We start from the raw sequence: 11,186 nt of genomic DNA, 5'->3' as shown, positions 1-11,186 counted from the left end.
TTCTTCTCTTAAAAGGTTAAATCTCTAACTCCAAGGACTCCTACACTCCGACTCGACATAATATTTGTAAGAATGTAAATTACGATGACTTAATGACTCAGCAGACATGGACAAATGTCGTGGTGTAATTACCTCAACTGTGTAGATTATTGGGGGTTAGATTAATTAGATTATAGATTTTTTATATTGTTAATTAAGATAAGAATTGGAAGATGGATGTGACAGAATTAAAGTGGCAAGGTGGACATGACATGTATAGATTATTCTTATTCTTATATTGGTGGCTTGTCCAGTCATGATGATATATATTTATTCTTCTCAATTTACAATTTAATTAATTTGTTCTTAGCCGTACAATTCTTTAGTGCATGCTTCTGTAATTGCATATAGTTCCTGAGTTGCAGGGCTCTCTTTGTCTCTTTCCTTCACTTTTTTTCCATGATTCAAAAATTAAGAAAATTTCAATTTTGATCTATAGAGTTGTTAATTATGATTCACAACTTTTAAAATAATTAATTTAGTGTCTTTACTATTCAATTTTTTATCAATTCAACCAAATTGTCGGTCAAATTTCACCAAAAATTTTTAATTTACTTTATTTTGTTTAATCACAAAGGCAATATAGCCTTTTTACACATTCTTCTTCTTCTTCACATACACATTCCCTTCTCTCTTTCCCTTTTTTTTTTCTTTAATTCATAATTATTATTTAAAAAAAAAAAAAAAAAAACATGCATTATATATGGAAAGTATATCACACAAAATCAGGATATATCTTCAGATTCCAATGTCTCTTTTAACTCATTTCCGTCTGGGAGCAAAACACGCCATGTTTAGGGCCTGCGTGACAACATATACAGTCAATTCGAAAGTAAGAGAATTGGACATGAAGAAAAAATAAAGGTTGTTCTTTTCTGACTGGTTGGGGGATCTCCATGTTATTGGAGGAATCTGAATCTCCATCCTTAAAAGATTCGAATCTCTTTTTTTACAACTCAAAGGTGGATTTCAAGTTCGCCAAATGGTTTTAAATTCTTCGATCCCCACCTGTACACAAGAAGTCTTCATAATCACATAGACAAAAGACCAAATTGTTTTAAAATTGTAAATGGTCAAATAGACAAAGGACTAAATTGTGTTAAAATTGTAAAGTTAAGGACTTAATTGGTTGAAATAAAAAATCGAGGACTAATTTGTGAATTTAGCTATAGTCGAGGGACCATTTTGAGTATTTACTCTTTTCCAAATTCATGTAGTGTTGCAGGTCCAAGATTACGGCAAATTATGCTATGCGCACGTGCGCACCTTGCAAGGTGCGCATGGCGCTAAAACGGCGTCGTTTTTCGTGAAAACGACGCTGTTTTAACTATAAAAAAAAAAATTTGTTCGAAACGCCGTTAACGGCGTTAACGGCATATTCGTTATGAAATTATGAATATACAGTTATGACATTATGAATGTACAGTTATACAATTATGAACATAGAGCTTCGAAAATTATGAATGTTCGGTATGGAATTATTAATATACAGTATGGAATTATGAATGTACAGTTATGGAATTATGAATGTACAGTTATGGAATTATGAATGTACAGTTATGGAATTATGAGTGTACAGTTATGGAATTATGAATGTACAGTTATGAAATTATGAACATAGAACTTTGACATTATGAACTTACAATTATGAACATAGAGCTTCGAAAATTATGAATTTACAGTTATTGAATTATGAATGTACAGTTACGGAATTATGAATGTACAGTTATGGAATTATGAATGTACAGTTATGGAATTATGAATGTACAGTTATGAAATTATGAACACAAAGCTGTGAATATATGCTCCTATAACGAAACGGTCTGAAATTAAATTTAAAAAAAAAAAAAAAAAAAAAAAAAAAAAGAAGGAAGATAACGGTGCCTGATGGCACCGTTATCCGTGCCCATGAAGCACGCTGGGCACGAGCCCACAGCATAACTATCCCAAGATTACACTGGATTGGGCCATTGGAAAAAGCCCAATAGGGTTGAGTTAATTAAGCAGTCCATATTAGGGCAAAAAATTGGGTAAATTTGGTCCAGTATACAAATGGGCTAATTTTTTAAGCTAAAAATGGGCTTTTATAGCCGTTGGGCATGCGAGGCCCTCTGAGAAAAATGGCGACGAGTTTGTTTCGTTCTCGCGCTATCCACCTCCCAAACGCCGCCGTTCTCCGCCTCTTCTGTTCCACTACCGCCGCCGCCGATCACCACCACTATGAATTCTCCTCCGAGACCGACGCTCTCAAGCCAACACTCCCCGAAATGGAGCCCTCTACCGACGCCGATTTGGTGTCTCAGATTCTCCTCCAACACCACAACCCCTTCCACCCCATGGAATCCGTGCTTCAGCTCCGCGGCATCGCTCTCTCCCCGTTCCTCATCCACCAAACCCTCCTCCGTCTCCGACACTCCTCCAAAGTTGCCTTGGCGTTCTTCCACTTCTCGCAGTCCTGCCCGGGTTCCCCCCTCGACGCCACCGCCTTCAATCTCCTCATCGACACCCTGTGCAGAGTCCGGCAGTTCGACGCCGCGTGGCAGCTCATCATTCAGATGGAACACCGGAAAATCTCGCCCAATTTCACAACATTTTATCTTCTGATTCGGCGGCTCATAGCTGCCGGGTTGACTCGCCAAGCCATTCGCGCCTTCAGCGAGATGTATATTTTTATCGATGATAACGGCGAGGAAGACGTCTGGAATTCCTACTTTTGCTATCTCCTCGACTCCCTCTGTAAGTACGGGTACGTGAGAGTGGCTACTGAGCTGTTCAACAAGGAGAAATGGAGGATTAGTGTGAATTGCAAGATATATACAGTCTTAATATATGGTTGGTGCAAGGCGAAGAAGATAGAGATGGCGAAGTCGTTTCTCGGGGAGATGATTACCAAAGGGATAGACCCGAACGTGGTGACGTATAATGTGTTGTTGAATGGGATTTGCAGGAGAGCCAGTTTGCATCCGGATGGGAGGTTTGAGATGGTGATCAGGGAGGCAGAGAAGGTGTTCGACGAAATGCGGCAGAGAGGAGTCGAGCCTGATGTTACCAGTTACTCAATTTTACTCCATGTATATAGCAGGGCACACAAGCCCGAGCTTTCCCTAGAGAAGCTGAGGATGATGAGGGAGAAGGGAATATGCCCCACCATAGCCTCATATACATCAGTGATCAAGTGTCTGTGTTCTTGTGGGAGGATTGAGGATGCAGAAGTGTTGCTTGAAGGAATGGTGGGCAGTGGAGTCACCCCCATAGCAGCCACTCTCAATTGCTTTTTCAAGGAGTATAGAGGCCGGAAAGACATCGATGGGGCATTAAGGTTGTATGGTAGAATGAAAGATGGGTCCTTGTGCTCACCTAGTGAGACCACATTCAACATATTATTGGGGATGTTTGTGAGCTTGGGAAGATTGGGGCTTGCTAGGGAGATTTGGGACGACATGAAAGGCGGCCCCATAGGGCCGGATTTGGATTCTTACACCTTGATGATTCATGGGCTTTGTAAGAAGAAGAGGTGGAGAGATGCTTGTGAGTTGTTCATGGAAATGATAGAGAAGGGGTTTCTTCCACAGAAGGTTACATTTGAAATGTTGTATGCAGGGTTAATACAGTCTGATATGTTGAGAACTTGGAGAAGATTAAAGAAAAGACTTGATGAGGAATCCATAAGTTTTGGCTCAGAGTTTGAAGGATATCATTTGAAGCCTTATAGGAGGTAACAATCAGATAGTCCATGAAATGCGTGCTTGAGAGTTGAGATCCACACTATAGAACACACTTCACTTCTATTGAATGTGTTCTTTGCAAATATGTTTACGGGTGCGAAAATTGGATGGCTTCCAAGTTCGACAACATCCAACTTGGCCTCTACGACCGCCAAATGGCATTGCTCCGCGTTGTTTGGTCTAGGTTCATGTAGTCTTGGTAAGGGATTCAGAAGCCTGAACTGAAGCATTATGGATTTATGGTTGTTTTCAAGAATGGTATTTTCTTGCCTACAACTTCTCTAGAATACAAGTATTGTAGGATTGAGATGGAATAGCCACACAATTTTATACTATTTATCTCTCATACTTGTTGTCACATAAAGATTGAGGCTTTTGCTCAAAAGCCCTCTCCTTTTTGTACCTTTCTTTGGCTTTTAATGAAGCAGCACATCTGCACATGGCTACAGGATTTGTTGGGGATGGATCAAGCAACATTGTCTTTTAGTTTTTACACAGGCAATCATCTCTGCAAGAAATCACCATAAAAGCCAAGATTCTACAAGGGAATCTTTTGAACAAGCCAAGAATCTGACTGGGACAAGAAGAAAGGAACAAGATTCTGGGTAGTTCTTGAATTAAACTATTCCACAATCACATGGGCATTGGTTCATCATGCTCATCGAAACATGCTTTACACTTTACGAAATCCGGGATCCAAATGAAAAACCTAAGGACTTCAAATTGGAACATGCTCATTGAAACTATTTCACGATTACATGGGCATTGGTTCATCATGCTCATTGAAACATGTTTTACACTTCAAATTGAAACGCCAATGAGGAACAAATGGGTATATAGCTTTCATTCTTTGTAAAATTTTCTAGAAGCATGTAGGTAATAGAGATCTATGGAATATTCTAAAATTTATAGAACTCATAGGTTAGTGTAAAGATTTATGGAGAGTTCTAAAGATTAATTTCGGGCCGTAGGATCTAGTAAATATTCACCATCAGTTAAAGAGGTGAAATTGCTATAAATATGGGGACTCATAACCATCAATGTATACTCTCCAATTGGGATGAACCCTCAGAACAAATAAAAAATAAAAAGTAACTAATTCTCATTTCCATTGGAATGAACCTTCATTGATATAATTGTTGAAAGTATTCTCTATCAAAAAGAAAAAGAGAATGTTTAAATTTGCCAAAAAAATCTTCTAATTCTGAAACCATCTATAGAGGAAGTTAGACATAATCAAGTAAAAGGATCAATTCAACATTAAAGAAAGTTTGCCCCTAAGTTTCATTCAACTACTAATGGAGCTAACAATCTCAAAAGCAACTTTTGGAAAAATTCAATTCTAGTACGGATGCAAACGTATTCTGTTCCAGTAAAAAACAATTCTTGGTTCTATCAATTGGATCTTCAAAACCCTATTACAATAAATGTGGAGGTAGGAAAGTACATTGAAAGTATATTATGAATATGTTAGATGTATTATAAAAAAAAAAAAATACAATATAAAATTCAACATAAATTATAATCAATTAATTAATTAGACTATATACAGAGTATTCAAACTTGAGCATCAAAAGTTACAAATAAGAAATCTTGAAAATCATTTTCTTGTATTTAAAAAAAAAATTAGGTTTTTTTTCCTGATTAATTAATCTTGACAAGACTCAATATTTTAATTATGTTTTTGCATTATTAGAATGATTTAGGTTATTATGGTTGATGGAATAATTACAGAGCGGACCTGGAGCGAAGAAATATGGAGCGGATCACACCCGGCACCGAGTGGACTACGCACGCAGCTGGACAGACCATGGAGGGGTCTACCTCCCCGGGGTCCTCGATTACTACCACGGGGTCCTCGACTACTATCACGGGGTCCCCGGCTACTGTGCACACGGAGTGACGAACCACCCCGGGGTCGGCCAACATGGGCTCGGCACCCTGGGGTCGGCCTACGTAGGCCCGGCCACCACAGGGTCGCCCGGCGCACCCCGGGTCGGCCTACGCGGGGTCGGCCACCCTTTGGGGTCGGCCCGGCTGAGCTCCGGGCTCGGCTGGGACGGGGTCCCCGCGTTGTCCGAGTCGTGCTGCGGCAGTTGCGACTCCTCCCGCGTACCCCAGGCCACGCTTTGGACCCGATCCTGAGCTAGGACGCGGTCAAAGCGCCAGATCCAACCATCCCCAGTTTAGGGGGAGCGGTTAGAGGTATGTAGTATATAAAAACCCCTCACCTTGTCCTAACAAGGGACACTTGATTTCTATCTTCTACTTTTCTAACAACACTTGTATCATTATTACACGTTCTGAATCTCTGTAATAGCATTATACACTCGATTTTAATACAATATTTATCATTTTATTATTTGTTCATCATATTCAATCATATATACGGGTTGTATAATCCGAACCCCCGGGTTCATATAATCCATCAATGGTATTAATATATTTTTTTGTCTATATTTCTATAACGGTACAATTTTACATTACATATTTTACAAATATTGTATTATTATCTGACAAAATTATTCGTACATCATTAAAATTCCACACATAGTGATTTTATTAATAAATTATTTTTTTGAATGCTACTAGCTCTATTATATATTATAGTATCTGTTCATATACTTTCTCAACCTTCTCGACCTCACAACCTTCCAAATGAAAGTCTAACTCGGGTACCATTGGACCACATAACTCTGGTAAATCAAATCAAAATTTAGAACGTGTAATATTGAGAATTACTTTTCCACGGGAGTAACAGCGCACATGTTATTAATTCACAGCCGTAAAATATTGGTTAAGTTAAAGTGATTTGACTGATCAGATACGATGTTTTATGTTCAGGTGCATAAAATTGTCCAATTTCTTTGTTTAATTTAGGCGGACAATAATTATACAATGATGCAATATATATCATTTATTCTTTGTTTTTATCCATTCATTCTTTCGAAAAGGTTGAACTCCAACCCGACAGAATATCTGGGACGGCCCGACAGAGCATCGGAGAGGATGTAAATCATGGTAACTCAACTGAATATGAACCACAGAGGCTAGACCTTAGCTCTCTGATCATTCTTTCCAAACTTATTCGACAAAATAAATTCATAAAAATTAAACTCATAACTATTCAAATATAAGAACAAAATACTAATGAATTTATCTCTCATACTTGTTTTCACATAAAGATTGGGGCTTTTGCTCAAAGCCCTCTCCTTTTTTTTCCACCTTTCTTTGGCTTTTAATGTGTTGGGGATGGATGAAGCAACATTGTCTTTTAGTTTTTACACAGGCAATCATCTCTTCAAGAAATCACCATAAAAAGCCAAGATTCTACAAGGGAGTCTTTTCAACAAGCCAAGAAAGGAACAAGATTCTGGGTAGCTCTTGAATTAAACTATTTCACAATCACATGGGCATTGGTTCATCATGCTCATTCAAACATGCTTTACACTTGGACGAAATCCGGGATCCAAATGAAACAGTACAAAGTGTACCAAAACTTTAAAACCCGAGGACTTCAAATTGGAACCGGCAAGGAGGAGGTCATTAGCTTGCTTACCTCTCATCCAAGACCAAATGGGTGTATTTACAAGGAAAATCCGCTTTAAGAATGTCTCTAATCGAAGCTCGAAGATCGGCTCCATCTGCCCCGCAAATAATCATCTACAGATATGTTTTGGTCGGAGCTAGTAATCGAGAGGGAATCATCCTCCAAATTTAACAATGCAAGATTAATAAAAGATTGGATGCTCGATGCAGGCTGTTCACCGCCAACTTCATCTACTTCATCGCCACTATTGAGGTTTTGCCTCGCCCATTGAATTGTTTCGGGCTCACCTTCGAGAAGTTTCACAACCTGTTTGAGTTTGCACATGCAAGCAAAGACGATCTACTTAGCAATACATCGGGTGAAAAACCGATGAAAACTCAGTATTTAACCTAAGTAGTTCACTTACAATGTCAATTTTAGGACGAAAAATAGGTTCTCTTCTTATGCAAAGCGTCGCAGCCAAAACCATTCGGTCAAACTCATCGTGGTCATATGCATTAAGCAAGCTCGCATCTAGCAATTCTGTAGCTTTTCCATTCTTCAGAATTTGTTTTGCCTATCAGAAGTTAGAAGTAAATAAAAACCTAATTTCCCGAAAGACATAAAGATAAATCAATTGGATCCGATTTCCAATTCAATGAGAAAAGGAACTCACCCACAGCACCAAGCTTTCTTGGCCCTTGGCATTTGTGTTATCAATCGGCTTTTTACCCGATAAAAGTTCGAGCAGGACAACACCTAACGCGTATACATCAATTTTCTCGTTTATTTTTCCATGCACAAAATATTCAGGAGCTAAGTATCTGCAAAGCGGGAAAGGGTTATTACTTATTAACCAGATTCGTAATGGATTTGAAATTGAAGAGACGAGAATAAACTTACCCAAACGTTCCAGCAACATCAACACCATCTAAGTGGAACGAAGAACTCGAAGCCGATGTTGCAAGCCCAAAATCGGACAGCTGAAAGACCAAAAATAAACGTTAATATCTCCTCAATGTCGAACAAATAACTCCTCCAAAGAAAAAAGGCAGCACCTTTGGCTCGAAATCGTTTGAAAGGAGAATATTCGACGATTTTACATCCCTATGAATCACGGGTCCATTAGTCGAATTGTGCAAATGGTCCAACGCCTTTGCAACACCCAAGGCAACCTTGTATCTATCCTGCCAACCAAACGAACCCCCGACGTTTCGAGTACCTAGTTCAAAACATCATAGTAAATCAGCATAGTATAAACCAAAATGCATCCTCAAAGAAACAAAGCATCAATACTATGAATACCATGGAGGTTATCTTCGAGGCTTCCTCGGGATAACAGATCGTAAACCAACAGAAGATTGTTTTCTTCAAGGCAGAACCCGAAAAGTGAAATAATGTTTTCGTGATGCAAAGCTGTAAGAGTCTCTATCTCGGAGCAGAATTGCTTCTCCAAATCTTCCGAGGGCTTCAAAATTTTCACTGCCAGTTCCTTCCCGTCGGGAAGGCATCCTTTGTAAACGTTACTGCTGCCCCCTTTGCCAATCAAATTCTCTGAAAGTAATAATCATCAGCCCGAGAAAGCAATAAATAAAGCACGTTGCAACAACCAAAAGTTCGATAAATTAAAGCTAAACCACACACCAGACATGAAATTAGACGTTGCAGACAGAAGTTCTTGGTAGCTAAACAATCTGCAAACCGACGAATACTTTGCACAAACGCCCTCCAATTCCTTGGAAATTAGAGAGCCAGCGTGACTCGGGACGGGTACAATTGCACCATTGTTTTCATCAGAATGGCACTCGGGATCTCCCGATATAATTTGCTTCTGATCGGGGTAGATAGCCGGGAAAGATTGTCGCCCTCCTCGTAGTTTCAGAACCCATTGTACTACAGACAACTTTTTTGCAGGAGAATTTCCAGAATCTTTCTGGGTTTGAAGAAAAACCCTTCTAAGCAATGTCCACCCAGACTTTGTTTCAGGCACATTCACAACCCTCACAGGAACCAAAGCCAGAGAATTAGACTCAGCACCCAAAGGGCTTTTAGTGAACATCTTCCTCCTCTTAAACCTTGATGATTCTGGCATTTCCTGAGGGCAAAATTCATGGCCAATTGAAACATTGGGTTCACTTTGGAAAGCCACTTTCCCATTATTAACAGCAAGAACTGAGATGCTCTTGTCAACATTCCTGGCACAGTACTTTGCAACTGACACCGGTGATCGGACGGCGTGGCGGCTGCCGGAAGTGCCCACTATCAGATCCGTAGCTCTGTAAGTCTTTGCCTCCCGGGCAAGAATTTTCCGGGCCGGAGACCCTCTGCACACCCGGAGCTTCAGATCAACCTGTAATTCAAGATTTGGGAAAAAGATGAAAACTTTGAGTGCCCATTAAGGCTAAGATACAGAGACTGTTGAGATTATGGGACAGACAGTAAAAAAGACAAGATTTAGAACCTTCTTTTATTAATTGTGAGACATACCCATTACCCAACAGAGATTGGCTGGGGACAAGTGTAGTCAGTGAAAGAAAATGGTTAAAAAAAAAAAAAAAAAAAAAACAATCTTTATAAGAAAATGAGCACCTGCTTCAAGTTGCAGAAGCCTTCATAAGCAGCCAGAACGGAATCAAATGTCTTCACCAGTCTTAGCATCTCCGATTTATCTGTCGCCGAGAAGAAACAGTAAGAATTAGAGGATTTGGCCGACAGGCGGTTGTGTCATGAAATTAAAATGGTACTCCGAATACTAAGAAACGAATAAAGATGATGTTTTTTTTTTATGGGAGAGAGGTTCGCACCGGTGTCGGGATCAAGAACGTGGAGAGCAATGATGCGATCTCCGGTCTGGGCTACCTTAACCAACGCCCAAGTCAGAAGCTCTTTGCTCCGAGAATCCATTTTCACTCCCACCACCACCACCGCCCCGCCATTGCTACCACTGTTAGCAGTACATTCCGCGGCGGCACAGTTTCCGGTGAGCTTCATCGTCGGTGGTGCAACGGCGTCGTTTTCCTTTCTTCTAGGTTTCTAGGCCACCCACCCCCTTCTCTCTCTCTCTCTCTCCTCTGTCTGGGAGAAGAGAAGAAGAAGAAAGAGACTTTTGCTTTGTTTGTTCTCTCCTTCTCTCTCTATCTCTCTCTAAAAGGGCAAAAGTGCAGTCATGAGTAGATTCTGGGTTGTGTCGCTCGCGGGAAAGTGAAAAACAAACAACCAAGGAAATTATGGAGCTTACCTTAATCGTGTCGGAGACGATTAAATAACTAATCCGTACTTAATGCTGAGTAATCATATGCTGTATGCCCACCTATCTTACTCTTATGTGCTCTTCTAATAATAAGGTAACACATCCAATCCTCAAAATTATAAAAAATTAAAAATAAATAAATATCAATATCATACCTACTTGGCTACTTGTTGAGAATTAATGGGGATACTCTTAAATAGTTTGTACTAAAATATCTGAATTTAATATACGGGTTTAGGGTTAAATGTTAATGTTAATGTCTGGTCGGATAATTACAAGTATAATTTGATAGAATTAATGGTCAAAAGTCCCCTCTCACGTGCATTTAATGTGCGTTATATAGGTGAAGATGGGGAACACATGTTGGGTTCTCACTTGTTATTAGGACTATGTATTTGAGTCATATAGTAACTAGGAGTATGAGACTCTAGGATTTGAGTCCTAATACTTGTCACGTGCCAAAAGTGGATTCCGCGGCGATTTTATTACGACAAGGTGTTAACCATTCACATGATTATGATGTAACAACACTTTCTGATCGGATTATGATCATCGTATGGCTTTTGGATGCCTATTTCACTCTTCCCAAATTGGAATCGTAGACTTCCCGATCTGATGCCGATCGGGGCTCGATTAGTATGAA

General features: G+C 39.6%; 2 protein-coding genes across 3 annotated transcripts; one reads left to right on the top strand and one right to left on the bottom strand.

The window, feature by feature from the left end:
- Positions 1–2,017: 2,017 nt before the first annotated feature.
- Positions 2,018–4,226, top strand: LOC109155849 (pentatricopeptide repeat-containing protein At2g13420, mitochondrial-like). Of its 2 annotated transcripts, none has more exons than XR_002049943.1 (2): positions 2,018–3,815; positions 3,849–4,208. XR_002049943.1 is itself a non-coding variant. In XM_019303524.1 (2 exons), the coding sequence occupies exon 1, from the start codon at positions 2,139–2,141 to the stop codon at positions 3,756–3,758; it is 1,620 nt and encodes a 539-aa protein (XP_019159069.1). In that variant the 5' UTR covers positions 2,018–2,138; the 3' UTR covers positions 3,759–3,791; positions 4,067–4,226. The 2 variants fall into 2 exon arrangements, 1 of the variants encoding a protein (XP_019159069.1); XM_019303524.1 differs by having other exon boundaries at positions 2,018–3,791; positions 4,067–4,226.
- Positions 4,227–7,019: 2,793 nt separating this feature from the next.
- LOC109155848 (probable receptor-like serine/threonine-protein kinase At5g57670) lies at positions 7,020–10,528 on the bottom strand. Its single transcript, XM_019303523.1, has 9 exons — positions 10,098–10,528; positions 9,883–9,962; positions 8,938–9,643; positions 8,599–8,847; positions 8,352–8,515; positions 8,197–8,276; positions 7,970–8,117; positions 7,721–7,870; positions 7,020–7,620 (listed from the first exon to the last, which is right to left on the bottom strand). Exons 1-9 carry the CDS (start codon positions 10,282–10,284, stop codon positions 7,381–7,383), a joined length of 2,004 nt encoding a protein of 667 aa, XP_019159068.1. The 5' UTR covers positions 10,285–10,528; the 3' UTR covers positions 7,020–7,380.
- Positions 10,529–11,186: the final 658 nt, after the last annotated feature.

This window comes from Ipomoea nil, unplaced genomic scaffold (genome assembly GCF_001879475.1).
Source record: "Ipomoea nil cultivar Tokyo-kokei standard unplaced genomic scaffold, Asagao_1.1 scaffold2704, whole genome shotgun sequence".
Classification (NCBI taxonomy): domain Eukaryota; kingdom Viridiplantae; phylum Streptophyta; class Magnoliopsida; order Solanales; family Convolvulaceae; genus Ipomoea; species Ipomoea nil.
Note: the sequence above shows the minus strand (reverse complement) of the source record. Positions and strands in the feature narration are given on the sequence as shown.